The 27,650-nt window shown below is 59.6% G+C and overlaps 1 protein-coding gene and 1 long non-coding RNA gene across 2 annotated transcripts in view; one reads left to right on the forward strand and one right to left on the reverse strand.

The window, feature by feature from the left end:
* The window catches only part of LOC140464195 (uncharacterized), a 36,380-nt gene continuing 8,730 nt past the window's right edge, over positions 1–27,650 (reverse strand). Inside the window, exon 3 of the long non-coding RNA XR_011954874.1 lies at positions 1–200. This is a non-coding gene — a long non-coding RNA (uncharacterized lncRNA). The remainder of the gene's footprint in view (positions 201–27,650) is intronic.
* Positions 84–27,330, forward strand: LOC140464194 (organic solute transporter subunit alpha-like). The gene is made up of 3 exons (XM_072559045.1): positions 84–233; positions 14,045–14,297; positions 26,836–27,330. The coding sequence occupies exons 1-3, from the start codon at positions 138–140 to the stop codon at positions 27,291–27,293; spliced, it is 807 nt and encodes a 268-aa protein (XP_072415146.1). The 5' UTR covers positions 84–137; the 3' UTR covers positions 27,294–27,330.

Consider the following 27,650-nt stretch of genomic DNA (forward strand, 5'->3'; position numbering starts at 1 on the left):
GTGTAGATTTGGGTCTGGAGGTACAGAGGGTGTTGATAAGGGGTCCAGTCAAGGTGAGCTGGCCTCAGAGATTCGGTGTGAGCTATAAATGGTGACAGATCTTTCTCCTTGTGTTACTGAGTGTGAATCTGAGCTGGATGACCATCGCAGTGTTCCAGTTATCTGTTGTCAGGACTATCCTCTTCTTCCTGTTACTGGTGCTGTGGAGCGACGGGAAATACGATTACGGAGCTGTGAGTAAATCCATAAAGACTCGCTCACCCACCCTTATAGTGGGACAGCACGGAGTTAGGTACAGCTCCCTCTACACTGTCCCCCATCAAACACTCCCAGGGACAGCACGGGGTTAGAGACAGAGTAAAGCTCCCTCTACACTGTCCCCCATCAAACACTCCCAGGGACAGGGACAGCACGGGGTTAGAGACAGAGTAAAGCTCCCTCTACACTGTCCCTCCATCAAACACTCCCAGGGACAGCACGGGGTTAGATACAGAGTAAAGCTCTCTCTACACTGTCCCTCCATCAAACACTCCCAGGGACAGGGACAGCATGGGGTTAGATACAGAGTAAAGCTCTCTCTACACTGTCCCCCATCAAACACTCCCAAGGACAGGGACAACACAGAGTTAGATACAGAGTAAAGCTCTCTCTACACTGTCCCCCCATCAAACACTCCCAGGGACAGGGATAGCACGGGGTTAGATACAGAGTAAAGCTCTCTCTACACTGTCCCCCCATCAAACACTCCCAGGGACAGGGACAGCACCGGGTTAGATACAGAATAAAGCTCCCTCTACACTGTCCCCCCATCAAACACTCCCAGGGACAGGGACAGCACCGGGTTAGATACAGAGTAAAGCTCCCTCTACACTGTCCTCCATCAAACACTCCCAGGGACAGCACGGGGTTAGACACAGAGTAAAGCTCCCTCTACACTGTCCCCCATCAAACACTCCCAGGGACAGCACGGGGTTAGATACAGAGTCAAGCTCCCTCTACACTGTCCCCACCAAACACTCCCAGGACATGGACAGCACGGGGTTAGATACAGAGTAAAGCTCACTCTACACTGTCCCCCATCAAACACTCCCAGGGACAGGGACAGCACAGGGTTAGATACAGAGTAAAGCTTCCTCTACACTGTCCCCTGTCAAACACTCCCAGGACAGGGACAGCACGGGGTTAGATACAGAGTAAACCTCCCTCTACACTGTCCCCTGTCAAACACTCCCAGGACAGGGACAGCACGGGGTTAGATACAGAGTAAAGCTCCCTCTACACTGTCCCCCCATCAAACACTCCCAGGACAGGGACAGCACGGGGTTAGATACAGAGTAAAGCTCCTTCTACACTGTCCCCCCCATCAAACATCAAGAGGACCTCGCTGGGCTGATAGCCTCTGAGGGGTGAGGGGGTGGGGGTGAGGATCTGGTCACTGAAGAACATACAAACGAGGAAGAAGACCAGGTAACCGCAGCCTTGAGACCTGGTCCCTTCGCTGTTCAATAAAGGTTGTAGCTTCTTGGAAAGTGAGCACGACTCACCAGAGAGATCGAGAGAGAGAGGTCAACAGGGAAGGAGTGAGAGAGGGTGAGGAACAGGGAACTCACAGCTTCCCCCATCCCCTCACCCCCCCCCGAGAAGACGATATACTGGGGTGGAGGTGAGGTCAAGAGGTATCGAGAGCAGCGGGGTGATGGGTCAGTGGGTGTGAATATGAAACCTCCCCACCGAGCAATGTGGCCCCAGATCTGCTTCAGGCTGGGGAGAGACAGGGGTCTGGTCTCACAGGGGGAGAGAGACAGGGGTCTGGTCTCACAGGGGGAGAGAGACAGGGGTCTGGTCTCACAGGGGAGAGAGAGACAGGGGTCTGGTCTCACAGGGGGAGAGAGACAGGGGTCTGGTCTCACAGGGGGAGAGACAGGGGTCTGGTCTCACAGGGGGAGAGACAGGGGTCTGGTCTCACAGGGGGAGAGAGACAGGGGTCTGGTCTCACAGGGAGAGAGAGACAGGGGTCTGGTCTCACAGGGGAGAGAGAGACAGGGGTCTGGTCTCACAGGGGGAGAGAGACAGGGGTCTGGTCTCACAGGGGGAGAGACAGGGGTCTGGTCTCACAGGGGGAGAGACAGGGGTCTGGTCTCACAGGGGGAGAGACAGGGGTCTGGTCTCACAGGGGGAGAGAGAGACAGGGGTCTGGTCTCACAGGGGGAGAGAGAGACAGGGGTCTGGTCTCACAGGGGGAGAGACAGGGGTCTGGTCTCACAGGGGGAGAGAGAGACAGGGGTCTGGTCTCACAGGGGGAGAGAGACAGGGGTCTGGTCTCACAGGGAGAGAGAGACAGGGGTCTGGTCTCACAGGGGGAGAGACAGGGGTCTGGTCTCACAGGGGAGAGAGACAGGGGTCTGGTCTCACAGGGAGAGAGAGACAGGGGTCTGGTCTCACAGGGAGAGAGACAGGGGTCTGGTCTCACAGGGGGAGAGAGACAGGGGTCTGGTCTCACAGGGGGGAGAGAGAGACAGGGGTCTGGTCTCACAGGGGGAGAGAGAGACAGGGGTCTGGTCTCACAGGGGGAGAGAGAGACAGGGGTCTGGTCTCACAGGGGGAGAGAGAGACAGGGGTCTGGTCTCACAGGGGGAGAGAGAGACAGGGGTCTGGTCTCACAGGGAGAGAGACAGGGGTCTGGTCTCACAGGGGGAGAGACAGGGGTCTGGTCTCACAGGGAGAGAGACAGGGGTCTGGTCTCACAGGGGAGAGAGACAGGGGTCTGGTCTCACAGGGGGAGAGACAGGGGTCTGGTCTCACAGGGAGAGAGAGACAGGGGTCTGGTCTCACAGGGGGAGAGAGAGACAGGGGTCTGGTCTCACAGGGGAGAGAGAGAGACAGGGGTCTGGTCTCACAGGGAGAGAGACAGGGGTCTGGTCTCACAGGGGAGAGAGACAGGGGTCTGGTCTCACAGGGGGGGAGAGAGACAGGGGTCTGGTCTCACAGGGGGAGAGAGACAGGGGTCTGGTCTCACAGGGGGAGAGAGACAGGGGTCTGGTCTCACAGGGGGAGAGAGACAGGGGTCTGGTCTCACAGGGGGAGAGAGAGACAGGGGTCTGGTCTCACAGGGAGAGAGAGACAGGGGTCTGGTCTCACAGGGGGAGAGAGAGACAGGGGTCTGGTCTCACAGGGAGAGAGACAGGGGTCTGGTCTCACAGGGGGAGAGAGAGACAGGGGTCTGGTCTCACAGGGGAGAGACAGGGGTCTGGTCTCACAGGGAGAGAGAGACAGGGGTCTGGTCTCACAGGGGGAGAGAGAGACAGGGGTCTGGTCTCACAGGGAGAGAGAGACAGGGGTCTGGTCTCACAGGGGGAGAGACAGGGGTCTGGTCTCACAGGGGGAGAGAGACAGGGGTCTGGTCTCACAGGGGGAGAGAGACAGGGGTCTGGTCTCACAGGGGGAGAGAGACAGGGGTCTGGTCTCACAGGGAGAGAGAGAGACAGGGGTCTGGTCTCACAGGGGGAGAGAGAGACAGGGGTCTGGTCTCACAGGGAGAGAGAGACAGGGGTCTGGTCTCACAGGGGAGAGAGAGACAGGGGTCTGGTCTCACAGGGGGAGAGAGACAGGGGTCTGGTCTCACAGGGGGAGAGACAGGGGTCTGGTCTCACAGGGGGAGAGAGAGACAGGGGTCTGGTCTCACAGGGAGAGAGAGACAGGGGTCTGGTCTCACAGGGAGAGAGAGACAGGGGTCTGGTCTCACAGGGGAGAGAGAGACAGGGGTCTGGTCTCACAGGGGGAGAGACAGGGGTCTGGTCTCACAGGGAGAGAGAGACAGGGGTCTGGTCTCACAGGGGGAGAGAGACAGGGGTCTGGTCTCACAGGGAGAGAGAGAGACAGGGTCTGGTCTCACAGGGGAGAGAGAGACAGGGGTCTGGTCTCACAGGGGGAGAGACAGGGGTCTGGTCTCACAGGGAGAGAGAGACAGGGGTCTGGTCTCACAGGAGAGAGAGACAGGGGTCTGGTCTCACAGGGGGGGAGAGACAGGGGTCTGGTCTCACAGGGAGAGAGAGAGACAGGGGTCTGGTCTCACAGGGAGAGACAGGGGTCTGGTCTCACAGGGAGAGAGACAGGGGTCTGGTCTCACAGGGGGAGAGAGACAGGGGTCTGGTCTCACAGGGGGAGAGACAGGGGTCTGGTCTCACAGGGGGAGAGACAGGGGTCTGGTCTCACAGGGGGAGAGACAGGGGTCTGGTCTCACAGGGGGAGAGAGACAGGGGTCTGGTCTCACAGGGGGAGAGACAGGGGTCTGGTCTCACAGGGGGAGAGACAGGGGTCTGGTCTCACAGGGGGAGAGAGACAGGGGTCTGGTCTCACAGGGAGAGAGAGACAGGGGTCTGGTCTCACAGGGGAGAGAGACAGAGGTCTGGTCTCACAGGAGAGAGAGACAGGGGTCTGGTCTCACAGGGGGAGAGACAGGGGTCTGGTCTCACAGGGAGAGAGACAGGGGTCTGGTCTCACAGGGGAGAGACAGGGGTCTGGTCTCACAGGGAGAGAGAGACAGGGGTCTGGTCTCACAGGGAGAGAGACAGGGGTCTGGTCTCACAGGGAGAGAGACAGGTGTCTGGTCTCACAGGGGGAGAGAGAGACAGGGGTCTGGTCTCACAGGGAGAGAGACAGGGGTCTGGTCTCACAGGGAGAGAGACAGGGGTCTGGTCTCATAGGGAGAGAGACAGGGGTCTGGTCTCACAGGGGGAGAGAGAGACAGGGGTCTGGTCTCACAGGGGGAGAGAGACAGGGGTCTGGTCTCACAGGGAGAGAGACAGGGGTCTGGTCTCACAGGGGGAGAGACAGGGGTCTGGTCTCACAGGGGGAGAGACAGGGGTCTGGTCTCACAGGGAGAGAGACAGGGGTCTGGTCTCACAGGGAGAGAGAGACAGGGGTCTGGTCTCACAGGGAGAGAGACAGGGGTCTGGTCTCACAGGGGGAGAGACAGGGGTCTGGTCTCACAGGGGGAGAGACAGGGGTCTGGTCTCACAGGGGGAGAGACAGGGGTCTGGTCTCACAGGGAGAGAGAGAGACAGGGGTCTGGTCTCACAGGGGGAGAGAGACAGGGGTCTGGTCTCACAGGGGGAGAGACAGGGGTCTGGTCTCACAGGGGGAGAGACAGGGGTCTGGTCTCACAGGGGGAGAGAGACAGGGGTCTGGTCTCACAGGGGGAGAGAGACAGGGGTCTGGTCTCACAGGGGGAGAGAGACAGGGGTCTGGTCTCACAGGGGAGAGAGAGACAGGGGTCTGGTCTCACAGGGGGAGAGACAGGGGTCTGGTCTCACAGGGGGGAGAGAGAGAGACAGGGGTCTGGTCTCACAGGGGGAGAGAGAGACAGGGGTCTGGTCTCACAGGGGGAGAGACAGGGGTCTGGTCTCACAGGGGAGAGAGAGACAGGGGTCTGGTCTCACAGGGGGAGAGACAGGGGTCTGGTCTCACAGGGAGAGACAGGGGTCTGGTCTCACAGGGGGAGAGAGACAGGGGTCTGGTCTCACAGGGGAGAGAGACAGGGGTCTGGTCTCACAGGGGGAGAGACAGGGGTCTGGTCTCACAGGGGGAGAGACTGGGGTCTGGTCTCACAGGGGGAGAGAGACAGGGGTCTGGTCTCACAGGGGGAGAGAGACTGGGGTCTGGTCTCACAGGGGGAGAGACAGGGGTCTGGTCTCACAGGGGGAGAGAGACAGGGGTCTGGTCTCACAGGGGGAGAGACAGGGGTCTGGTCTCACAGGGAGAGAGAGACAGGGGTCTGGTCTCACAGGGGGAGAGAGACAGGGGTCTGGTCTCACAGGGGGAGAGAGACAGGGGTCTGGTCTCACAGGGGGAGAGAGACAGGGGTCTGGTCTCACAGGGGGAGAGACAGGGGTCTGGTCTCACAGGGGGAGAGAGACAGGGGTCTGGTCTCACAGGGGGAGAGAGACAGGGGTCTGGTCTCACAGGGGGAGAGAGACAGGGGTCTGGTCTCACAGGGGGAGAGAGACAGGGGTCTGGTCTCACAGGGGGAGAGAGACAGGGGTCTGGTCTCACAGGGGGAGAGACAGGGGTCTGGTCTCACAGGGGGAGAGAGACAGGGGTCTGGTCTCACAGGGGGAGAGAGACAGGGGTCTGGTCTCACAGGGGGAGAGACAGGGGTCTGGTCTCACAGGGGGAGAGAGACAGGGGTCTGGTCTCACAGGGGGAGAGAGAGACAGGGGTCTGGTCTCACAGGGAGAGAGAGACAGGGGTCTGGTCTCACAGGGGGAGAGAGACAGGGGTCTGGTCTCACAGGGGGAGAGAGACAGGGGTCTGGTCTCACAGGGGGAGAGACAGGGGTCTGGTCTCACAGGGGGAGAGAGACAGGGGTCTGGTCTCACAGGGAGAGAGAGACAGGGGTCTGGTCTCACAGGGAGAGAGAGACAGGGGTCTGGTCTCACAGGGGGAGAGAGACAGGGGTCTGGTCTCACAGGGGGAGAGAGACAGGGGTCTGGTCTCACAGGGGGAGAGAGACAGGGGTCTGGTCTCACAGGGGGAGAGACAGGGGTCTGGTCTCACAGGGGGAGAGAGACAGGGGTCTGGTCTCACAGGGGGAGAGACAGGGGTCTGGTCTCACAGGGGGAGAGAGACAGGGGTCTGGTCTCACAGGGGGAGAGAGACAGGGGTCTGGTCTCACAGGGGGAGAGACAGGGGTCTGGTCTCACAGGGGGAGAGAGACAGGGGTCTGGTCTCACAGGGAGAGAGAGACAGGGGTCTGGTCTCACAGGGGAGAGAGAGACAGGGGTCTGGTCTCACAGGGGGAGAGAGACAGGGGTCTGGTCTCACAGGGGGAGAGACAGGGGTCTGGTCTCACAGGGGGAGAGACAGGGGTCTGGTCTCACAGGGGGAGAGAGAGACAGGGGTCTGGTCTCACAGGGGGAGAGAGAGACAGGGGTCTGGTCTCACAGGGGGAGAGACAGGGGTCTGGTCTCACAGGGGGAGAGAGAGACAGGGGTCTGGTCTCACAGGGGGAGAGAGACAGGGGTCTGGTCTCACAGGGAGAGAGAGACAGGGGTCTGGTCTCACAGGGGGAGAGACAGGGGTCTGGTCTCACAGGGGAGAGAGACAGGGGTCTGGTCTCACAGGGAGAGAGAGACAGGGGTCTGGTCTCACAGGGAGAGAGACAGGGGTCTGGTCTCACAGGGGGAGAGAGACTGGGGTCTGGTCTCACAGGGGGGAGAGAGAGACAGGGGTCTGGTCTCACAGGGGGAGAGAGAGACAGGGGTCTGGTCTCACAGGGGGAGAGAGAGACAGGGGTCTGGTCTCACAGGGGGAGAGAGAGACAGGGGTCTGGTCTCACAGGGAGAGAGACAGGGGTCTGGTCTCACAGGGGAGAGAGACAGGGGTCTGGTCTCACAGGGGGAGAGAGACAGGGGTCTGGTCTCACAGGGGGAGAGAGAGACAGGGGTCTGGTCTCACAGGGGAGAGAGAGAGACAGGGGTCTGGTCTCACAGGGAGAGAGACAGGGGTCTGGTCTCACAGGGAGAGAGAGACAGGGGTCTGGTCTCACAGGGGGAGAGAGACAGGGGTCTGGTCTCACAGGGGGAGAGAGACAGGGGTCTGGTCTCACAGGGGAGAGAGACAGGGGTCTGGTCTCACAGGGGGGAGAGAGACAGGGGTCTGGTCTCACAGGGGGAGAGAGACAGGGGTCTGGTCTCACAGGGGGAGAGAGACAGGGGTCTGGTCTCACAGGGGGAGAGAGACAGGGGTCTGGTCTCACAGGGGGAGAGAGAGACAGGGGTCTGGTCTCACAGGGAGAGAGAGACAGGGGTCTGGTCTCACAGGGGGAGAGAGAGACAGGGGTCTGGTCTCACAGGGAGAGAGACAGGGGTCTGGTCTCACAGGGGGAGAGAGAGACAGGGGTCTGGTCTCACAGGGGAGAGACAGGGGTCTGGTCTCACAGGGGGAGAGACAGGGGTCTGGTCTCACAGGGGGAGAGAGAGACAGGGGTCTGGTCTCACAGGGGGAGAGAGACAGGGGTCTGGTCTCACAGGGGGAGAGAGACAGGGGTCTGGTCTCACAGGGGGAGAGAGAGACAGGGGTCTGGTCTCACAGGGAGAGAGAGACAGGGGTCTGGTCTCACAGGGAGAGAGACAGGGGTCTGGTCTCACAGGGGGAGAGAGACAGGGGTCTGGTCTCACAGGGGGGAGAGAGACAGGGGTCTGGTCTCACAGGGAGAGAGAGACAGGGGTCTGGTCTCACAGGGGGAGAGAGACAGGGGTCTGGTCTCACAGGGAGAGAGAGACAGGGGTCTGGTCTCACAGGGAGAGAGAGACAGGGGTCTGGTCTCACAGGGAGAGAGAGACAGGGGTCTGGTCTCACAGGGGGAGAGAGAGACAGGGGTCTGGTCTCACAGGGAGAGAGAGACAGGGGTCTGGTCTCACAGGGGGAGAGACAGGGGTCTGGTCTCACAGGGGGAGAGAGACAGGGGTCTGGTCTCACAGGGGGAGAGAGACAGGGGTCTGGTCTCACAGGGGGAGAGAGACAGGGGTCTGGTCTCACAGGGAGAGAGAGAGACAGGGGTCTGGTCTCACAGGGGGAGAGAGAGACAGGGGTCTGGTCTCACAGGGAGAGAGAGACAGGGGTCTGGTCTCACAGGGGAGAGAGAGACAGGGGTCTGGTCTCACAGGGGGAGAGAGACAGGGGTCTGGTCTCACAGGGGGAGAGACAGGGGTCTGGTCTCACAGGGGGAGAGAGAGACAGGGGTCTGGTCTCACAGGGAGAGAGAGACAGGGGTCTGGTCTCACAGGGAGAGAGAGACAGGGGTCTGGTCTCACAGGGGAGAGAGAGACAGGGGTCTGGTCTCACAGGGGGAGAGACAGGGGTCTGGTCTCACAGGGAGAGAGAGACAGGGGTCTGGTCTCACAGGGAGAGAGAGACAGGGGTCTGGTCTCACAGGAGAGAGAGACAGGGGTCTGGTCTCACAGGGGGGGAGAGACAGGGGTCTGGTCTCACAGGGAGAGAGAGAGACAGGGGTCTGGTCTCACAGGGAGAGACAGGGGTCTGGTCTCACAGGGAGAGAGACAGGGGTCTGGTCTCACAGGGGGAGAGAGACAGGGGTCTGGTCTCACAGGGGGAGAGACAGGGGTCTGGTCTCACAGGGGGAGAGACAGGGGTCTGGTCTCACAGGGGGAGAGACAGGGGTCTGGTCTCACAGGGGGAGAGAGACAGGGGTCTGGTCTCACAGGGGGAGAGACAGGGGTCTGGTCTCACAGGGGGAGAGACAGGGGTCTGGTCTCACAGGGGGAGAGAGACAGGGGTCTGGTCTCACAGGGAGAGAGAGACAGGGGTCTGGTCTCACAGGGAGAGAGACAGAGGTCTGGTCTCACAGGGGGAGAGAGAGACAGGGGTCTGGTCTCACAGGGGGAGAGACAGGGGTCTGGTCTCACAGGGAGAGAGAGACAGGGGTCTGGTCTCACAGGGAGAGAGACAGGGGTCTGGTCTCACAGGGAGAGAGAGAGACAGGGGTCTGGTCTCACAGGGAGAGAGACAGGGGTCTGGTCTCACAGGGAGAGAGACAGGGGTCTGGTCTCATAGGGAGAGAGACAGGGGTCTGGTCTCACAGGGGGAGAGAGAGACAGGGGTCTGGTCTCACAGGGGGAGAGAGACAGGGGTCTGGTCTCACAGGGAGAGAGACAGGGGTCTGGTCTCACAGGGGGAGAGACAGGGGTCTGGTCTCACAGGGGGAGAGACAGGGGTCTGGTCTCACAGGGAGAGAGACAGGGGTCTGGTCTCACAGGGAGAGAGAGACAGGGGTCTGGTCTCACAGGGAGAGAGATAGGGGTCTGGTCTCACAGGGGGAGAGACAGGGGTCTGGTCTCACAGGGGGAGAGACAGGGGTCTGGTCTCACAGGGGGAGAGACAGGGGTCTGGTCTCACAGGGAGAGAGAGAGACAGGGGTCTGGTCTCACAGGGGGAGAGAGACAGGGGTCTGGTCTCACAGGGGGAGAGAGAGACAGGGGTCTGGTCTCACAGGGAGAGAGACAGGGGTCTGGTCTCACAGGGGGAGAGACAGGGGTCTGGTCTCATAGGGAGAGAGACAGGGGTCTGGTCTCACAGGGAGAGAGAGACAGGGGTCTGGTCTCACAGGGGGAGAGAGACAGGGGTCTGGTCTCACAGGGGGAGAGAGAGACAGGGGTCTGGTCTCACAGGGGGAGAGAGAGACAGGGGTCTGGTCTCACAGGGAGAGAGACAGGGGTCTGGTCTCACAGGGGGAGAGACAGGGGTCTGGTCTCACAGGGGGAGAGACAGGGGTCTGGTCTCACAGGGAGAGACAGGGGTCTGGTCTCACAGGGGGAGAGAGACAGGGGTCTGGTCTCACAGGGGGAGAGACAGGGGTCTGGTCTCACAGGGGGAGAGACAGGGGTCTGGTCTCACAGGGGGAGAGAGACAGGGGTCTGGTCTCACAGGGGGAGAGAGACAGGGGTCTGGTCTCACAGGGGGAGAGAGACAGGGGTCTGGTCTCACAGGGGAGAGAGAGACAGGGGTCTGGTCTCACAGGGGGAGAGACAGGGGTCTGGTCTCACAGGGGGGAGAGAGAGAGACAGGGGTCTGGTCTCACAGGGGGAGAGAGAGACAGGGGTCTGGTCTCACAGGGGGAGAGACAGGGGTCTGGTCTCACAGGGGGAGAGAGAGACAGGGGTCTGGTCTCACAGGGGGAGAGACAGGGGTCTGGTCTCACAGGGAGAGACAGGGGTCTGGTCTCACAGGGGGAGAGAGACAGGGGTCTGGTCTCACAGGGGAGAGAGACAGGGGTCTGGTCTCACAGGGGGAGAGACAGGGGTCTGGTCTCACAGGGGGAGAGACTGGGGTCTGGTCTCACAGGGGGAGAGAGACAGGGGTCTGGTCTCACAGGGGGAGAGAGACTGGGGTCTGGTCTCACAGGGGGAGAGACAGGGGTCTGGTCTCACAGGGGGAGAGAGACAGGGGTCTGGTCTCACAGGGGGAGAGACAGGGGTCTGGTCTCACAGGGGGAGAGAGACAGGGGTCTGGTCTCACAGGGGGAGAGAGACAGGGGTCTGGTCTCACAGGGGGAGAGAGACAGGGGTCTGGTCTCACAGGGGGAGAGAGACAGGGGTCTGGTCTCACAGGGGGAGAGAGACAGGGGTCTGGTCTCACAGGGGGAGAGACAGGGGTCTGGTCTCACAGGGGGAGAGAGACAGGGGTCTGGTCTCACAGGGGGAGAGAGACAGGGGTCTGGTCTCACAGGGGGGAGAGACAGGGGTCTGGTCTCACAGGGGGAGAGAGACAGGGGTCTGGTCTCACAGGGAGAGAGAGACAGGGGTCTGGTCTCACAGGGAGAGAGAGACAGGGGTCTGGTCTCACAGGGGGAGAGAGACAGGGGTCTGGTCTCACAGGGGGAGAGAGACAGGGGTCTGGTCTCACAGGGGGAGAGAGACAGGGGTCTGGTCTCACAGGGGGAGAGACAGGGGTCTGGTCTCACAGGGGGAGAGAGACAGGGGTCTGGTCTCACAGGGGGAGAGACAGGGGTCTGGTCTCACAGGGGGAGAGAGACAGGGGTCTGGTCTCACAGGGGGAGAGAGACAGGGGTCTGGTCTCACAGGGGGAGAGAGACAGGGGTCTGGTCTCACAGGGGGAGAGAGACAGGGGTCTGGTCTCACAGGGGGAGAGAGACAGGGGTCTGGTCTCACAGGGGGAGAGAGACAGGGGTCTGGTCTCACAGGGGGAGAGAGACAGGGGTCTGGTCTCACAGGGGGAGAGAGACAGGGGTCTGGTCTCACAGGGGGAGAGAGACAGGGGTCTGGTCTCACAGGGGGAGAGAGACAGGGGTCTGGTCTCACAGGGAGAGAGACAGGGGTCTGGTCTCACAGGGAGAGAGAGACAGGGGTCTGGTCTCACAGGGGGAGAGAGACAGGGGTCTGGTCTCACAGGGGGAGAGAGACAGGGGTCTGGTCTCACAGGGGGAGAGAGAGACAGGGGTCTGGTCTCACAGGGGGAGAGAGACAGGGGTCTGGTCTCACAGGGGGAGAGAGAGACAGGGGTCTGGTCTCACAGGGGGAGAGAGACAGGGGTCTGGTCTCACAGGGGGAGAGAGAGACAGGGGTCTGGTCTCACAGGGGGAGAGAGACAGGGGTCTGGTCTCACAGGGGGAGAGAGAGACAGGGGTCTGGTCTCACAGGGGGAGAGAGACAGGGGTCTGGTCTCACAGGGAGAGAGAGACAGGGGTCTGGTCTCACAGGGGGAGAGAGACAGGGGTCTGGTCTCACAGGGGGAGAGAGACAGGGGTCTGGTCTCACAGGGGGAGAGAGACAGGGGTCTGGTCTCACAGGGGGAGAGAGACAGGGGTCTGGTCTCACAGGGGGAGAGACAGGGGTCTGGTCTCACAGGGGGAGAGAGACAGGGGTCTGGTCTCACAGGGAGAGAGACAGGGGTCTGGTCTCACAGGGGAGAGAGACAGGGGTCTGGTCTCACAGGGGGAGAGAGACAGGGGTCTGGTCTCACAGGGAGAGAGACAGGGGTCTGGTCTCACAGGGGGAGAGAGAGACAGGGGTCTGGTCTCACAGGGGGAGAGAGAGACAGGGGTCTGGTCTCACAGGGGAGAGAGAGACAGGGGTCTGGTCTCACAGGGAGAGAGAGAGACAGGGGTCTGGTCTCACAGGGAGAGAGAGACAGGGGTCTGGTCTCACAGGGAGAGAGACAGGGGTCTGGTCTCACAGGGGGAGAGAGACAGGGGTCTGGTCTCACAGGGGGAGAGACAGGGGTCTGGTCTCACAGGGGGAGAGAGACAGGGGTCTGGTCTCACAGGGGGAGAGACAGGGGTCTGGTCTCACAGGGGGAGAGAGAGACAGGGGTCTGGTCTCACAGGGGGAGAGAGACAGGGGTCTGGTCTCACAGGGGGAGAGAGACAGGGGTCTGGTCTCACAGGGGGGAGAGAGAGACAGGGGTCTGGTCTCACAGGGGGAGAGAGACAGGGGTCTGGTCTCACAGGGGGAGAGAGACAGGGGTCTGGTCTCACAGGGGGGAGAGAGAGACAGGGGTCTGGTCTCACAGGGGGAGAGAGACAGGGGTCTGGTCTCACAGGGGGAGAGAGAGACAGGGGTCTGGTCTCACAGGGAGAGAGACAGGGGTCTGGTCTCACAGGGAGAGACAGGGGTCTGGTCTCACAGGGGGAGAGACAGGGGTCTGGTCTCACAGGGGGAGAGAGAGACAGGGGTCTGGTCTCACAGGGAGAGAGACAGGGGTCTGGTCTCACAGGGGGAGAGAGACAGGGGTCTGGTCTCACAGGGAGAGAGACAGGGCTCTGGTCTCACAGGGGGAGAGAGAGACAGGGGTCTGGTCTCACAGGGGGAGAGAGACAGGGGTCTGGTCTCACAGGGGGAGAGACAGGGGTCTGGTCTCACAGGGGGAGAGAGAGACAGGGGTCTGGTCTCATAGGGAGAGAGACAGGGGTCTGGTCTCACAGGGAGAGAGACAGGGCTCTGGTCTCACAGGGGGAGAGAGAGACAGGGGTCTGGTCTCACAGGGGGAGAGAGACAGGGGTCTGGTCTCACAGGGGGAGAGAGACAGGGGTCTGGTCTCACAGGGGAGAGACAGGGGTCTGGTCTCACAGGGGGAGAGACAGGGGTCTGGTCTCACAGGGAGAGAGACAGGGGTCTGGTCTCACAGGGGGAGAGACAGGGGTCTGGTCTCACAGGGGGAGAGAGAGACAGGGGTCTGGTCTCACAGGGAGAGAGACAGGGGTCTGGTCTCACAGGGGGAGAGAGACAGGGGTCTGGTCTCACAGGGGGAGAGAGAGACAGGGGTCTGGTCTCACAGGGGGAGAGAGACAGGGGTCTGGTCTCACAGGGGGAGAGAGACAGGGGTCTGGTCCCGCAGTGGGAGAGACAGGGGTCTGGTCTCACAGGGGGAGAGAGACAGGGGTCTGGTCCCGCAGTGGAATCAAAGGAGCAAGTGGGAAAGTAGGCCAAGATGAGCCACAGGAGTGTGGAAGTGTCAGTATACCCGACGGGTTGAACAATCAGCGGTGACATTTCTCTGTTGTCCACAGGTCGCTTTCATGAACCCCAACTCCTACGTCAACATCACCATTGGTGTGTCCACCTTCGTCTCTTTCTACGGCTACCTCTTGTACTACAAGGCTACGAAGAACTCGCTCCATGGCTACGGCCTCCAGGGCAAGTTCATCTGCATCATCGTGGTGCTGGTGCTCTTTGGCCTTCAGAGTGGTATTCTGGAGACCATGGGGGCACTCGGTGTCATCCCCTGCTTCCCACCCTTCTCGGTCGACATGCGCTCTCAGAGTAAGTCCGCTGTCTTCACGGGAAACAGGGCAGTGGGTACGGGACTGGACTGGACGGGGGGGGGGGGGGGGGGGGGGAGAGGTGGGGTGGGGGCAGGGTCGATATGCTGCTGCCATCATGGCTCCCCCCACCCCCAGACATAGGGAGTTGCTACATTTAGAAAGATGAGCTGGCCTTTACTGAGTTGGCAACAAGCTTGGGCGATAAGGGTTTTCGGTTTTTCAGCTGGAGAGTGTGGTGCTGTGTTGGAGTGGGTTGTGCTGGGCTGGATGGGGTGGGATGAGTTCAGTTGCAATGAGTTGATTTGAATTGAGTTGGGATGAGTTGAGCTGGATTGGGATGAGTTGGGGTGGGAGGAGTTGGGTTGCATTGAGTTGGTTTGGGTTGAGGTGGGATGGATTGGATTGAATTGAGTTGGGATGAGTTGTGTTGAGTTTGGATGGGGGTAGGATAATGTGGGTTGAGCTGGGTTGGGTTGAGTTGGGTCAGGCTGGGTTGGGGGAGGATGAGTTGGGTTGGGATGAGTTGAGTTGATTGTGTTAGGTTGCGGTGGGATGAGTTGGGTTGAGTTGAGTTGGGGTCGAATGGGTTGTTTTGGGTTGAGCTGTGTTGGGTTGGATTGAGTTGGGTCAGGGTGGGTTGGGTTGTGTTGGGTCGTGTCGGGTTGGGTTGAGTTTTGTTGGCGAAAGTGAGGAATGCTGGAGATCAGAGTCAATATTAGAGTAGTGCTGGAAAAGCACAGCAGGTCACCCCATCCAGCATCCGAGGTGTAGGAAAATTCATGTTTCAGGCAAGAGCCCTTCATTGAGAATGAGCCTCATTCCTGATGAAGGGCTTCTGCCCAAACTGTCAATTTTCCTGTTCCTCAGATGCTGCCTAACCTGCTGTGTTTTTCCAGCACCACTCTAATCTTAAGCTTTGTTGGGTTGGGTTGAGTTGTGTTGTGTTGGGGTGGGACGAGTTGAGTTGGGTCATATTGGGTTGGGTTAGGTTGAGTTGTGTAGCATTGGTTTGGAGTTGGGTTGGGCTGGGACGAGTTGGGAAGAGTTGAGTTGAGTCATGTTGGGTTGAGTTGTGTTGGGGTTGGGTTGGGGTGGGATGAGTTGGGCTGGAGTGGATTGAATTAGGTCATGTTGGGTTTGTTGAGTTGTGTTGGGTTAGGGTTGAGTTGTGCAGGGATGAGTTGTGAAGAGTTGAGTTGGGTTGAGTTGTATAGTGTTGGGGTTGGGCTGGGGTGGAAATAGGTTGCGGTGGAGTGGGTTAAATTGGGTCGTATTGGGTTGGGTTGAGTTGTATTGGGCTGGGGTTGTGTTGGGGTGGGATGAGTTGGGATGACTTGAGTTGAGTTATGTTGGGTTGGGTTTAGTTGTGTTCTTTTGTGTTGGGGTTGGGTTGGATTAAGGGATGGAATGGGTTGAGTTGGGTCGTGTCGGGTTTGGTTGTGGGGTTGAGTTGGGGTGGAGTGGGTTGCGTTGGGTAGTGTCGGGTTTGGTTGTGGGGTGGAGTGGGTTAAGTTGGGTAGTGTCGGGTTTGGTTGCAGTGTGAGGTGTTGGGTTGGGGTGGAGTGGGTTGAGTTGGGTAGTGTTGGGTTTGGTCGTGGTGTGTGGTGTTGGGTTGGGGTGGAGTTGGGTCGTGTCGGATTTGGTTGCGGTGTGTGGTGTTGGGTTGGGGTGGAGTTGGGTCGTGTCGGGTTTGGTTGCGTTGTGTGGTGTTGGGTTGAGGTGGAGTGGGTTGAGTTGGGTCGTGTTGGGTTTGGTTGCGGTGTGCGGTGTTGGGTTGAGTTGGGTCATGTCGGGTTTGGTTGCGGTGTTGAGTTGGGTCGTGTCGTGTTACGTTGTGTGCGGTGTTGGGTTGGGGTGGAGTGGGTTGAGTTGGGTCGTGTCGGGTTTGGATGCGGTGTGCGGTGTTGGGTTGGGGTGGAGTGGGTTGAGTTGGCTCGTGTCGGGTTTGGTTGCGCTGTGCGGTGTTGGGTTGAGGTGGAGTGGGTTGAGTTGGGTCATGTCGGGTTTGGTTGCGGTGTTGAGTTGGGTCGTGTCGGGTTTGGTTGGGATTGGGTTGGGGTGGAGTGGGTTGAGTTGGGTCGTGTCAGGTTTGGTTGCACTGTGCGGTGTTAGGTTGTGGTGGAGTGGGTTGAGTTGGGTCGTGTTGGGTTTGGTTGCACTGTGCGGTGTTGGGTTGGGGTGGAGTGGGTTGAGTTGGGTCATGTTGGGTTTGGTCGCGTTGTGCGGTGTTGGGTTGGGGTGGAGTGGGTTGAGTTGGGTTGTGTCGGGTTTGGTTGGGTTTGGGTTGGGGTGGAGTGGGTTGAGTTGGATCGTGTTGGGTTTGGTTGGGATTGGGTTGGGGTGGAGTGGGTTGAGTTGGGTTGTGTTGGGTTTGGTTGGGATTGGGTTGGGGTGGAGTGGGTTGAGTTGGGTTGTGTCGGGTTTGGTTGCGGTGTGCGGTGTTGGGTTGAGGTGGAGTGGGTTGAGTTGGGTCGTGTCGGGTTTGGATGCGGTGTTGAGTTGGGTCGTGTCGGGTTTGGTTGTGGTGTGAGGTGTTGGGTTGGGGTGGAGTGGGTTGAGTTGTGTCCTGCCGGGTTTGGTTGCGTTGTGAGGTGTTGGGTTGGGGTGGAGTGGGTTGAGTTGGGTCGTATCGGGTTTGGTTGCGTTGTGCGGTGTTGGGTTGGGGTGGAGTGGGTTGAGTTGGGTCATGTCGGGTTTGGTTGCGCTGTGCGGTGTTGAGTTGGGGTGGAGTGGGTTGAGTTGGGTTGTGTCGGGTTTGGTTGCGGTGTGCGGTGTTGGGTTGGGGTGGAGTGGGTTGAGTTGGGTTGTGTCGGGTTTGGTTGCGCTGTGCGGTGTTGGGTTGGGGTGGAGTGGGTTGAGTTGGGTCGTGTCGGGTTTGGTTGCGTTGTGCGGTGTTGGGTTGGGGTGGAGTGGGTTGAGTTGGGTCATGTCGGGTTTGGTTGCGCTGTGCGGTGTTGAGTTGGGGTGGAGTGGGTTGAGTTGGGTTGTGTCGGGTTTGTTTGCGCTGTGCGGTGTTGAGTTGGGGTGGAGTGGGTTGAGTTGGGTCGTGTCGGGTTTGGTTGCGTTGTGCGGTGTTGGGTTGGGGTGGAGTGGGTTGAGTTGGGTCGTGTCGGGTTTGGTTGCGCTGTGCGGTGTTGAGTTGGGGTGGAGTGGGTTGAGTTGGGTCGTGTCGGGTTTGGTTGCGTTGTGCGGTGTTGGGTTGGGGTGGAGTGGGTTGAGTTGGGTTATGTCGGGTTTGGTTGCGGTGTGCGGTGTTGGGTTGGGGTGGAGTGGGTTGAGTTGGGTCGTGTCGGGTTTGGTTGCGTTGTGCGGTGTTGGGTTGGGGTGGAGTGGGTTGAGTTGGGTCGTGTCGGGTTTGGTTGCGCTGTGCGGTGTTGAGTTGGGGTGGTGTGGGTTGAGTTGGGTCGTGTCGGGTTTGTTTGCGTTGTGCGGTGTTGGGTTGGGGTGGAGTGGGTTGAGTTGGGTCATGTCGGGTTTGGTTGCGCTGTGTGGTGTTGGGTTGAGGTGGAGTGGGTTGTTTCGGGTTTGGTTGCGTTGTGCGGTGTGGGTTGGCGTGGAGTGGGTTGAGTTGGGTTGTGTCGGGTTTGGTTGCGTTGTGCGGTGTTGGGTTGGGGTGGAGTGGGTTGAGTTGGGTTGTGTCGGGTTTGGTTGCGTTGTGCGGTGTTGGGTTGGGGTGGAGTGGGTTGAGTTGGGTCGTGTCGGGTTTGGTTGCGCTGTGCGGTGTTGAGTTGGGGTGGAGTGGGTTGAGTTGGGTTGTGTCGGGTTTGGTTGCGGTGTGCGGTGTTGGGTTGGGGTGGAGTGGGTTGAGTTGGGTCGTGTCGGGTTTGGTTGCGCTGTGCGGTGTTGAGTTGGGGTGGAGTGGGTTGAGTTGGGTCGTGTCGGGTTTGTTTGCGTTGTGCGGTGTTGGGTTGGGGTGGAGTGGGTTGAGTTGGGTCATGTCGGGTTTGGTTGCGCTGTGCGGTGTTGAGTTGGGGTGGAGTGGGTTGAGTTGGGTTATGTCGGGTTTGGTTGCGGTGTGCGGTGTTGGGTTGGGGTGGAGTGGGTTGAGTTGGGTCGTGTCGGGTTTGGTTGCGTTGTGCGGTGTTGGGTTGGGGTGGAGTGGGTTGAGTTGGGTCGTGTCGGGTTTGGTTGCGGTGTGCGGTGTTGGGTTGGGGTGGAGTGGGTTGAGTTGGGTCGTGTCGGGTTTGGTTGCGCTGTGCGGTGTTGAGTTGGGGTGGAGTGGGTTGAGTTGGGTCGTGTCGGGTTTGGTTGCGTTGTGCGGTGTTGGGTTGGGGTGGAGTGGGTTGAGTTGGGTCATGTCGGGTTTGGTTGCGCTGTGTGGTGTTGGGTTGAGGTGGAGTGGGTTGTTTCGGGTTTGGTTGCGTTGTGCGGTGTGGGTTGGCGTGGAGTGGGTTGAGTTGGGTTGTGTCGGGTTTGGTTGCGTTGTGCGGTGTTGGGTTGGGGTGGAGTGGGTTGAGTTGGGTCGTGTCGGGTTTGGTTGCGTTGTGCGGTGTTGGGTTGGGGTGGAGTGGGTTGAGTTGGGTCGTGTCGGGTTTGGTTGCGCTGTGCGGTGTTGAGTTGGGGTGGAGTGGGTTGAGTTGGGTTGTGTCGGGTTTGGTTGCGGTGTGCGGTGTTGGGTTGGGGTGGAGTGGGTTGAGTTGGGTCGTGTCGGGTTTGGTTGCGCTGTGCGGTGTTGAGTTGGGGTGGAGTGGGTTGAGTTGGGTCGTGTCGGGTTTGTTTGCGTTGTGCGGTGTTGGGTTGGGGTGGAGTGGGTTGAGTTGGGTCATGTCGGGTTTGGTTGCGCTGTGCGGTGTTGAGTTGGGGTGGAGTGGGTTGAGTTGGGTTATGTCGGGTTTGGTTGCGGTGTGCGGTGTTGGGTTGGGGTGGAGTGGGTTGAGTTGGGTCGTGTCGGGTTTGGTTGCGTTGTGCGGTGTTGGGTTGGGGTGGAGTGGGTTGAGTTGGGTCGTGTCGGGTTTGGTTGCGGTGTGCGGTGTTGGGTTGGGGTGGAGTGGGTTGAGTTGGGTCGTGTCGGGTTTGGTTGCGCTGTGCGGTGTTGAGTTGGGGTGGAGTGGGTTGAGTTGGGTCGTGTCGGGTTTGGTTGCGTTGTGCGGTGTTGGGTTGGGGTGGAGTGGGTTGAGTTGGGTCATGTCGGGTTTGGTTGCGCTGTGCGGTGTTGAGTTGGGGTGGAGTGGGTTGAGTTGGGTTATGTCGGGTTTGGTTGCGGTGTGCGGTGTTGGGTTGGGGTGGAGTGGGTTGAGTTGGGTCGTGTCGGGTTTGGTTGCGTTGTGCGGTGTTGGGTTGGGGTGGAGTGGGTTGAGTTGGGTCGTGTCGGGTTTGGTTGCGGTGTGCGGTGTTGGGTTGGGGTGGAGTGGGTTGAGTTGGGTCGTGTCGGGTTTGGTTGCGTTGTGCGGTGTTGGGTTGGGGTGGAGTGGGTTGAGTTGGGTCGTGTCGGGTTTGGTTGCGGTGTGCGGTGTTGGGTTGGGTTGGAGTGGGTTGAGTTGGGTCGTGTCGGGTTTGGTTGCGTTGTGCGGTGTTGGGTTGGGGTGGAGTGGGTTGAGTTGGGTAGTGTCGGGTTTGGTTGCGCTGTGAGGTGTTGGGTTGGGGTGGAGTGGGTTGAGTTGGGTTGTGTCGGGTTTGGTTGCGTTGTGCGGTGTTGGATTGGGGTGGAGTGGGTTGAGTTGGGTCATGTCGTGTTTGGTTGCGTTGTGCGGTGTTGGGTTGAGGTGGAGTGGGTTGTTTCGGGTTTGGTTGCGTTGTGCGGTGTGGGTTGGCGTGGAGTGGGTTGAGTTGGGTTGTGTCGGGTTTGGTTGCGTTGTGCGGTGTTGGGTTGGGGTGGAGTGGGTTGAGTTGGGTCGTGTCGGGTTTGGTTGCGCTGTGTGGTGTTGAGTTGGGGTGGAGTGGGTTGAGTTGGGTCGTGTCGGGTTTGTTTGTGTTGTGCGGTGTTGGGTTGGGGTGGAGTGGGTTGAGTTGGGTCGTGTCGGGTTTGGTTGCGTTGTGCGGTGTTGGGTTGGGGTGGAGTGGGTTGAGTTGGGTCATGTCGGGTTTGGTTGCGCTGTGCGGTGTTGAGTTGGGGTGGAGTGGGTTGAGTTGGGTTGTGTCGGGTTTGTTTGCGCTGTGCGGTGTTGAGTTGGGGTGGAGTGGGTTGAGTTGGGTCGTGTCGGGTTTGGTTGCGTTGTGCGGTGTTGGGTTGGGGTGGAGTGGGTTGAGTTGGGTCGTGTCGGGTTTGGTTGCGCTGTGCGGTGTTGAGTTGGGGTGGAGTGGGTTGAGTTGGGTCGTGTCGGGTTTGGTTGCGTTGTGCGGTGTTGGGTTGGGGTGGAGTGGGTTGAGTTGGGTTATGTCGGGTTTGGTTGCGGTGTGCGGTGTTGGGTTGGGGTGGAGTGGGTTGAGTTGGGTCGTGTCGGGTTTGGTTGCGTTGTGCGGTGTTGGGTTGGGGTGGAGTGGGTTGAGTTGGGTCGTGTCGGGTTTGGTTGCGCTGTGCGGTGTTGAGTTGGGGTGGTGTGGGTTGAGTTGGGTCGTGTCGGGTTTGTTTGCGTTGTGCGGTGTTGGGTTGGGGTGGAGTGGGTTGAGTTGGGTCATGTCGGGTTTGGTTGCGCTGTGTGGTGTTGGGTTGAGGTGGAGTGGGTTGTTTCGGGTTTGGTTGCGTTGTGCGGTGTGGGTTGGCGTGGAGTGGGTTGAGTTGGGTTGTGTCGGGTTTGGTTGCGTTGTGCGGTGTTGGGTTGGGGTGGAGTGGGTTGAGTTGGGTTGTGTCGGGTTTGGTTGCGTTGTGCGGTGTTGGGTTGGGGTGGAGTGGGTTGAGTTGGGTCGTGTCGGGTTTGGTTGCGCTGTGCGGTGTTGAGTTGGGGTGGAGTGGGTTGAGTTGGGTTGTGTCGGGTTTGGTTGCGGTGTGCGGTGTTGGGTTGGGGTGGAGTGGGTTGAGTTGGGTCGTGTCGGGTTTGGTTGCGCTGTGCGGTGTTGAGTTGGGGTGGAGTGGGTTGAGTTGGGTCGTGTCGGGTTTGTTTGCGTTGTGCGGTGTTGGGTTGGGGTGGAGTGGGTTGAGTTGGGTCATGTCGGGTTTGGTTGCGCTGTGCGGTGTTGAGTTGGGGTGGAGTGGGTTGAGTTGGGTTATGTCGGGTTTGGTTGCGGTGTGCGGTGTTGGGTTGGGGTGGAGTGGGTTGAGTTGGGTCGTGTCGGGTTTGGTTGCGTTGTGCGGTGTTGGGTTGGGGTGGAGTGGGTTGAGTTGGGTCGTGTCGGGTTTGGTTGCGGTGTGCGGTGTTGGGTTGGGGTGGAGTGGGTTGAGTTGGGTCGTGTCGGGTTTGGTTGCGCTGTGCGGTGTTGAGTTGGGGTGGAGTGGGTTGAGTTGGGTCGTGTCGGGTTTGGTTGCGTTGTGCGGTGTTGGGTTGGGGTGGAGTGGGTTGAGTTGGGTCATGTCGGGTTTGGTTGCGCTGTGTGGTGTTGGGTTGAGGTGGAGTGGGTTGTTTTGGGTTTGGTTGCGCTGTGCGGTGTTGAGTTGGGGTGGAGTGGGTTGAGTTGGGTCATGTCGGGTTTGGTTGCGCTGTGCGGTGTTGAGTTGGGGTGGAGTGGGTTGAGTTGGGTTATGTCGGGTTTGGTTGCGGTGTGCGGTGTTGGGTTGGGGTGGAGTGGGTTGAGTTGGGTCGTGTCGGGTTTGGTTGCGTTGTGCGGTGTTGGGTTGGGGTGGAGTGGGTTGAGTTGGGTCGTGTCGGGTTTGGTTGCGGTGTGCGGTGTTGGGTTGGGGTGGAGTGGGTTGAGTTGGGTCGTGTCGGGTTTGGTTGCGCTGTGCGGTGTTGAGTTGGGGTGGAGTGGGTTGAGTTGGGTCGTGTCGGGTTTGGTTGCGTTGTGCGGTGTTGGGTTGGGGTGGAGTGGGTTGAGTTGGGTCATGTCGGGTTTGGTTGCGCTGTGCGGTGTTGAGTTGGGGTGGAGTGGGTTGAGTTGGGTTATGTCGGGTTTGGTTGCGGTGTGCGGTGTTGGGTTGGGGTGGAGTGGGTTGAGTTGGGTCGTGTCGGGTTTGGTTGCGTTGTGCGGTGTTGGGTTGGGGTGGAGTGGGTTGAGTTGGGTCGTGTCGGGTTTGGTTGCGGTGTGCGGTGTTGGGTTGGGGTGGAGTGGGTTGAGTTGGGTCGTGTCGGGTTTGGTTGCGTTGTGCGGTGTTGGGTTGGGGTGGAGTGGGTTGAGTTGGGTCGTGTCGGGTTTGGTTGCGGTGTGCGGTGTTGGGTTGGGTTGGAGTGGGTTGAGTTGGGTCGTGTCGGGTTTGGTTGCGTTGTGCGGTGTTGGGTTGGGGTGGAGTGGGTTGAGTTGGGTAGTGTCGGGTTTGGTTGCGCTGTGAGGTGTTGGGTTGGGGTGGAGTGGGTTGAGTTGGGTTGTGTCGGGTTTGGTTGCGTTGTGCGGTGTTGGATTGGGGTGGAGTGGGTTGAGTTGGGTCATGTCGTGTTTGGTTGCGTTGTGCGGTGTTGGGTTGAGGTGGAGTGGGTTGTTTCGGGTTTGGTTGCGTTGTGCGGTGTGGGTTGGCGTGGAGTGGGTTGAGTTGGGTTGTGTCGGGTTTGGTTGCGTTGTGCGGTGTTGGGTTGGGGTGGAGTGGGTTGAGTTGGGTCGTGTCGGGTTTGGTTGCGCTGTGTGGTGTTGAGTTGGGGTGGAGTGGGTTGAGTTGGGTCGTGTCGGGTTTGTTTGTGTTGTGCGGTGTTGGGTTGGGGTGGAGTGGGTTGAGTTGGGTTATGTCGGGTTTGGTTGCGGTGTGCGGTGTTGGGTTGGGGTGGAGTGGGTTGAGTTGGGTCGTGTCGGGTTTGGTTGCGTTGTGCGGTGTTGGGTTGGGGTGGAGTGGGTTGAGTTGGGTCATGTCGGGTTTGGTTGCGCTGTGCGGTGTTGAGTTGGGGTGGTGTGGGTTGAGTTGGGTTATGTCGGGTTTGGTTGCGGTGTGCGGTGTTGGGTTGGGGTGGAGTGGGTTGAGTTGGGTCGTGTCGGGTTTGGTTGCGTTGTGCGGTGTTGGATTGGGGTGGAGTGGGTTGAGTTGGGTCGTGTCGGGTTTGGTTGCGGTGTGCGGTGTTGGGTTGGGGTGGAGTGGGTTGAGTTGGGTCGTGTCGGGTTTGGTTGCGTTGTGCGGTGTTGGGTTGGGGTGGAGTGGGTTGAGTTGGGTCGTGTCGGGTTTGGTTGCGGTGTGCGGTGTTGGGTTGGGGTGGAGTGGGTTGAGTTGGGTCGTGTCGGGTTTGGTTGCGTTGTGCGGTGTTGGGTTGGGGTGGAGTGGGTTGAGTTGGGTAGTGTTGGGTTTGGTTGCGCTGTGAGGTGTTGGGTTGGGGTGGAGTGGGTTGAGTTGGGTTGTGTCAGGTTTGGTTGCGTTGTGCGGTGTTGGATTGGGGTGGAGTGGGTTGAGTTGGGTCATGTCGGGTTTGGTTGCGTTGTGCGGTGTTGGGTTGAGGTGGAGTGGGTTGTTTCGGGTTTGGTTGCGTTGTGCGGTGTGGGTTGGCGTGGAGTGGGTTGAGTTGGGTTGTGTCGGGTTTGGTTGCGTTGTGCGGTGTTGGGTTGGGGTGGAGTGGGTTGAGTTGGGTCGTGTCGGGTTTGGTTGCGCTGTGTGGTGTTGAGTTGGGGTGGAGTGGGTTGAGTTGGGTCGTGTCGGGTTTGTTTGTGTTGTGCGGTGTTGGGTTGGGGTGGAGTGGGTTGAGTTGGGTTATGTCGGGTTTGGTTGCGGTGTGGGGTTGGGGTGGAGTGGGTTGAGTTGGGTCGTGTCGGGTTTGGTTGCGTTGTGCGGTGTTGGGTTGGGGTGGAGTGGGTTGAGTTGGGTCATGTCGGGTTTGGTTGCGCTGTGCGGTGTTGAGTTGGGGTGGTGTGGGTTGAGTTGGGTCATGTCGGGTTTGTTTGCGTTGTGCGGTGTTGGGTTGGGGCGGAGTGGGTTGAGTTGGGTTGTGTCGGGTTTGGTTGCGTTGTGCGGTGTTGGGTTGGGGTGGAGTGGGTTGAGTTGGGTCGTGTCGGGTTTGGTTGCGGTGTGCGGTGTTGGGTTGGGGTGGAGTGGGTTGAGTTGGGTCGTGTCGGGTTTGTTTGCGTTGTGCGGTGTTGGGTTGGGGTGGAGTGGGTTGAGTTGGGTCATGTCGGGTTTGGTTGCGCTGTGCGGTGTTGGGTTGGGGTGGAGTGGGTTGAGTTGGGTTGTGTCGGGTTTGGTTGCGCTGTGAGGTGTTGGGTTGGGGTGGAGTGGGTTGAGTTGGGTTGTGTCGGGTTTGGTTGCGTTGTGCGGTGTTGGGTTGGGGTGGAGTGGGTTGAGTTGGGTCATGTCGGGTTTGGTTGCGCTGTGCGGTGTTGGGTTGAGGTGGAGTGGGTTGTTTCGGGTTTGGTTGCGTTGTGCGGTGTGGGTTGGCGTGGAGTGGGTTGAGTTGGGTTGTGTCGGGTTTGGTTGCGTTGTGCGGTGTTGGGTTGGGGTGGAGTGGGTTGAGTCGGGTTTGGTTGCGTTGTGCGGTGTTGGGTTGGGGTGGAGTGGGTTGAGTTGGGTCGTGTCGGGTTTGGTTGCGCTGTGCGGTGTTGAGTTGGGGTGGAGTGGGTTGAGTTGGGTCGCGTCGGGTTTGGTTGCGGTGTGCGGTGTTGGGTTGGGGTGGAGTGGGTTGAGTTGGGTCGTGTCGGGTTTGGTTGCGCTGTGCGGTGTTGAGTTGGGGTGGAGTGGGTTGAGTTGGGTTATGTCGGGTTTGGTTGCGGTGTGCGGTGTTGGGTTGGGTGGAGTGGGTTGAGTTGGGTCGTGTCGGATTTGGTTGCGTTGTGCGGTGTTGGGTTGGGGTGGAGTGGGTTGAGTTGGGTCGTGTCGGGTTTGGTTGCGGTGTGCGGTGTTGGGTTGGGGTGGAGTGGGTTGAGTTGGGTCGTGTCGGGTTTGGTTGCGTTGTGCGGTGTTGGGTTGAGGTGGAGTGGGTTGAGTTGGGTCGTGTCGGGTTTGGTTGCGGTGTGCGGTGTTGGGTTGGGGTGGAGTGGGTTGAGTTGGGTCGTGTCGGGTTTGGTTGCGCTGTGAGGTGTTGGGTTGGGGTGGAGTGGGTTGAGTTGGGTTGTGTCGGGTTTGGTTGCGTTGTGCGGTGTTGGGTTGGGGTGGAGTGGGTTGAGTTGGGTCATGTCGGGTTTGGTTGCGCTGTGCGGTGTTGGGTTGAGGTGGAGTGGGTTGTTTCGGGTTTGGTTGCGTTGTGCGGTGTGGGTTGGCATGGAGTGGGTTGAGTTGGGTTGTGTCGGGTTTGGTTGCGTTGTGCGGTGTTGGGTTGGGGTGGAGTGGGTTGAGTTGGGTCATGTCGGGTTTGGTTGCGCTGTGCGGTGTTGGGTTGAGGTGGAGTGGGTTGTTTCGGGTTTGGTTGCGTTGTGCGGTGTGGGTTGGCGTGGAGTGGGTTGAGTTGGGTTGTGTCGGGTTTGGTTGCGTTGTGCGGTGTTGGGTTGGGGTGGAGTGGGTTGAGTTGGGTCGTGTCGGGTTTGGTCGCGTTGTGCGGTGTTGGGTTGGGGTTGAGTTGGGTAGTGTCAGGTTTGGTCACGTTGTGCGGTGCTGGGTTGGGGTGGATTGGGTTGTGTTGGGTTCGGTTGCGTTGTGCGGTGTTGGGTTGAGGTGGAGTGGGTTGAGTTGGGTTGTGTCGGGTTTGGTTGCGCTGTGAGGTGTTGGGTTGGGGTGGAGTGGGTTGAGTTTGGTTGTGTCGGGTTTGGTTGCGTTGTGCGGTGTTGGATTGGGGTGGAGTGGGTTGAGTTGGGTCATGTCGGGTTTGGTTGCGTTGTGCGGTGTTGGGTTGAGGTGGAGTGGGTTGTTTCGGGTTTGGTTGCGTTGTGCGGTGTGGGTTGGCGTGGAGTGGGTTGAGTTGGGTTGTGTCGGGTTTGGTTGCGTTGTGCGGTGTTGGGTTGGGGTGGAGTGGGTTGAGTTGGGTCGTGTCGGGTTTGGTCGCGTTGTGCGGTGTTGGGTTGGGGTTGAGTTGGGTAGTGTCGGGTTTGGTCACGTTGTGCGGTGCTGGGTTGGGGTGGATTGGGTTGTGTTGGGTTCGGTTGCGTTGTGCGGTGTTGGGTTGAGGTGGAGTGGGTTGAGTTGGGTTGTGTCAGGTTTGGTTGCGTTGTGCGGTGTTGGGTTGGGGTGGAGTGGGTTGTGTCGGGTTTGGTCACGTTGTGCGGTGTTGGGTTGGGGTGGAGTGGGTTGTGTCGGGTTTGGTCACGTTGTGTGGTGTTGGGTTGGGGTGGAGTGGGTTGTGTTGGGTTCGGTTGCGTTGTGCGGTGTTGGGTTGAGGTGGAGTGGGTTGAGTTGGGTTGTGTCAGGTTTGGTTGCGTTGTGCGGTGTTGGGTTGGGGTGGAGTGGGTTGTGTCGGGTTTGGTCACGTTGTGCGGTGTTGGGTTGGGGTGGAGTGGGTTGTGTCGGGTTTGGTCACGTTGTGTGGTGTTGGGTTGGGGTGGAGTGGGTTGACTTGTGTCGTGTCGGGTTTGGTGGGGATTGGTTTGTCTTGGGAAGAGTTGAGCTGGGTCGGGTCGTATGTCGCCGGATAGCCTCTTGTGTTGCGAGAACAGACCGATTGCAGTCTCTACGTAATGAGATGGGGACCGTCTCCTGTAGGTTACGCTGTAACCCTCTTCCTCTGTCCGTCCCGCAGTTATCTTCCATTACGCTGTCATCGTGGAGATGTTCTTCATCAGTGTGTTGGCCCGTTACTGCTTTCGGAAGGTAGAGCCAGGCGAGGACTCTCCCGAGGTCTCGTCCAAACCCAGCTCGCCCAAGTCCAACCAGACGGCTACTGTGCGCGGCTTTCCTGAACCGGACAGCTTCTCTCTGGGGGTTAACCCAGCTTACGGCACTGGCCCTGAGGATGCGCTGTACAGGATCGAACACACCCCTTTGGAAAAGTTTGACCTCAGGCTGGCAAAGAAACCAGCTCTGGACAGCTGCTTCATCTCGGTACCTCTGAACGAGCGGGAGGGAGCCACACGGCAACCAGGTTGCCCACGCCACGAAGCTGGCCTTCCTGGCGCTGGGCCTGGCACAGTGAATACGGTTCAGGTGAAGGCACAGATAAACCAACCCGAATCCTGTCAGGATGTGATGACGGTCTGAAGTCTTAGGTCTGGAAAACAGGGCGAAGGACGTTGCTCGGGGCTGGAGATGTTTCAGCTTTCCCGGGAGTGGTCCCTCTCCCACGCGGCCTGGCCCCTGTGCTTCTGGACATGATCGCCATCCCTGCCTCGGGTAGGTGGGAGTGAAGCCTCCCTTTCTCGAGCTGCTGCAGTGAATCAATCCGCTCTCCCTCTCCCTCCCCCCATCCTGCCGCGGTGTAGTGGAGGGATATCGTGCCCTGTGACGGAGGCAGTTCTGAGCACTGCAGGAACAGCTCACATGGTTCCCAGTTGGGATGGTGTGTGTGTGTGTGTGTGTGGGGGGAGTTGGGGTTGGAAGAGGGGAGGGTGCACCGAG

The sequence above is a fragment of the Chiloscyllium punctatum genome, chromosome 39 (genome assembly GCF_047496795.1).
Source record: "Chiloscyllium punctatum isolate Juve2018m chromosome 39, sChiPun1.3, whole genome shotgun sequence".
NCBI classification, from domain to species: Eukaryota; Metazoa; Chordata; class Chondrichthyes; order Orectolobiformes; family Hemiscylliidae; genus Chiloscyllium; species Chiloscyllium punctatum.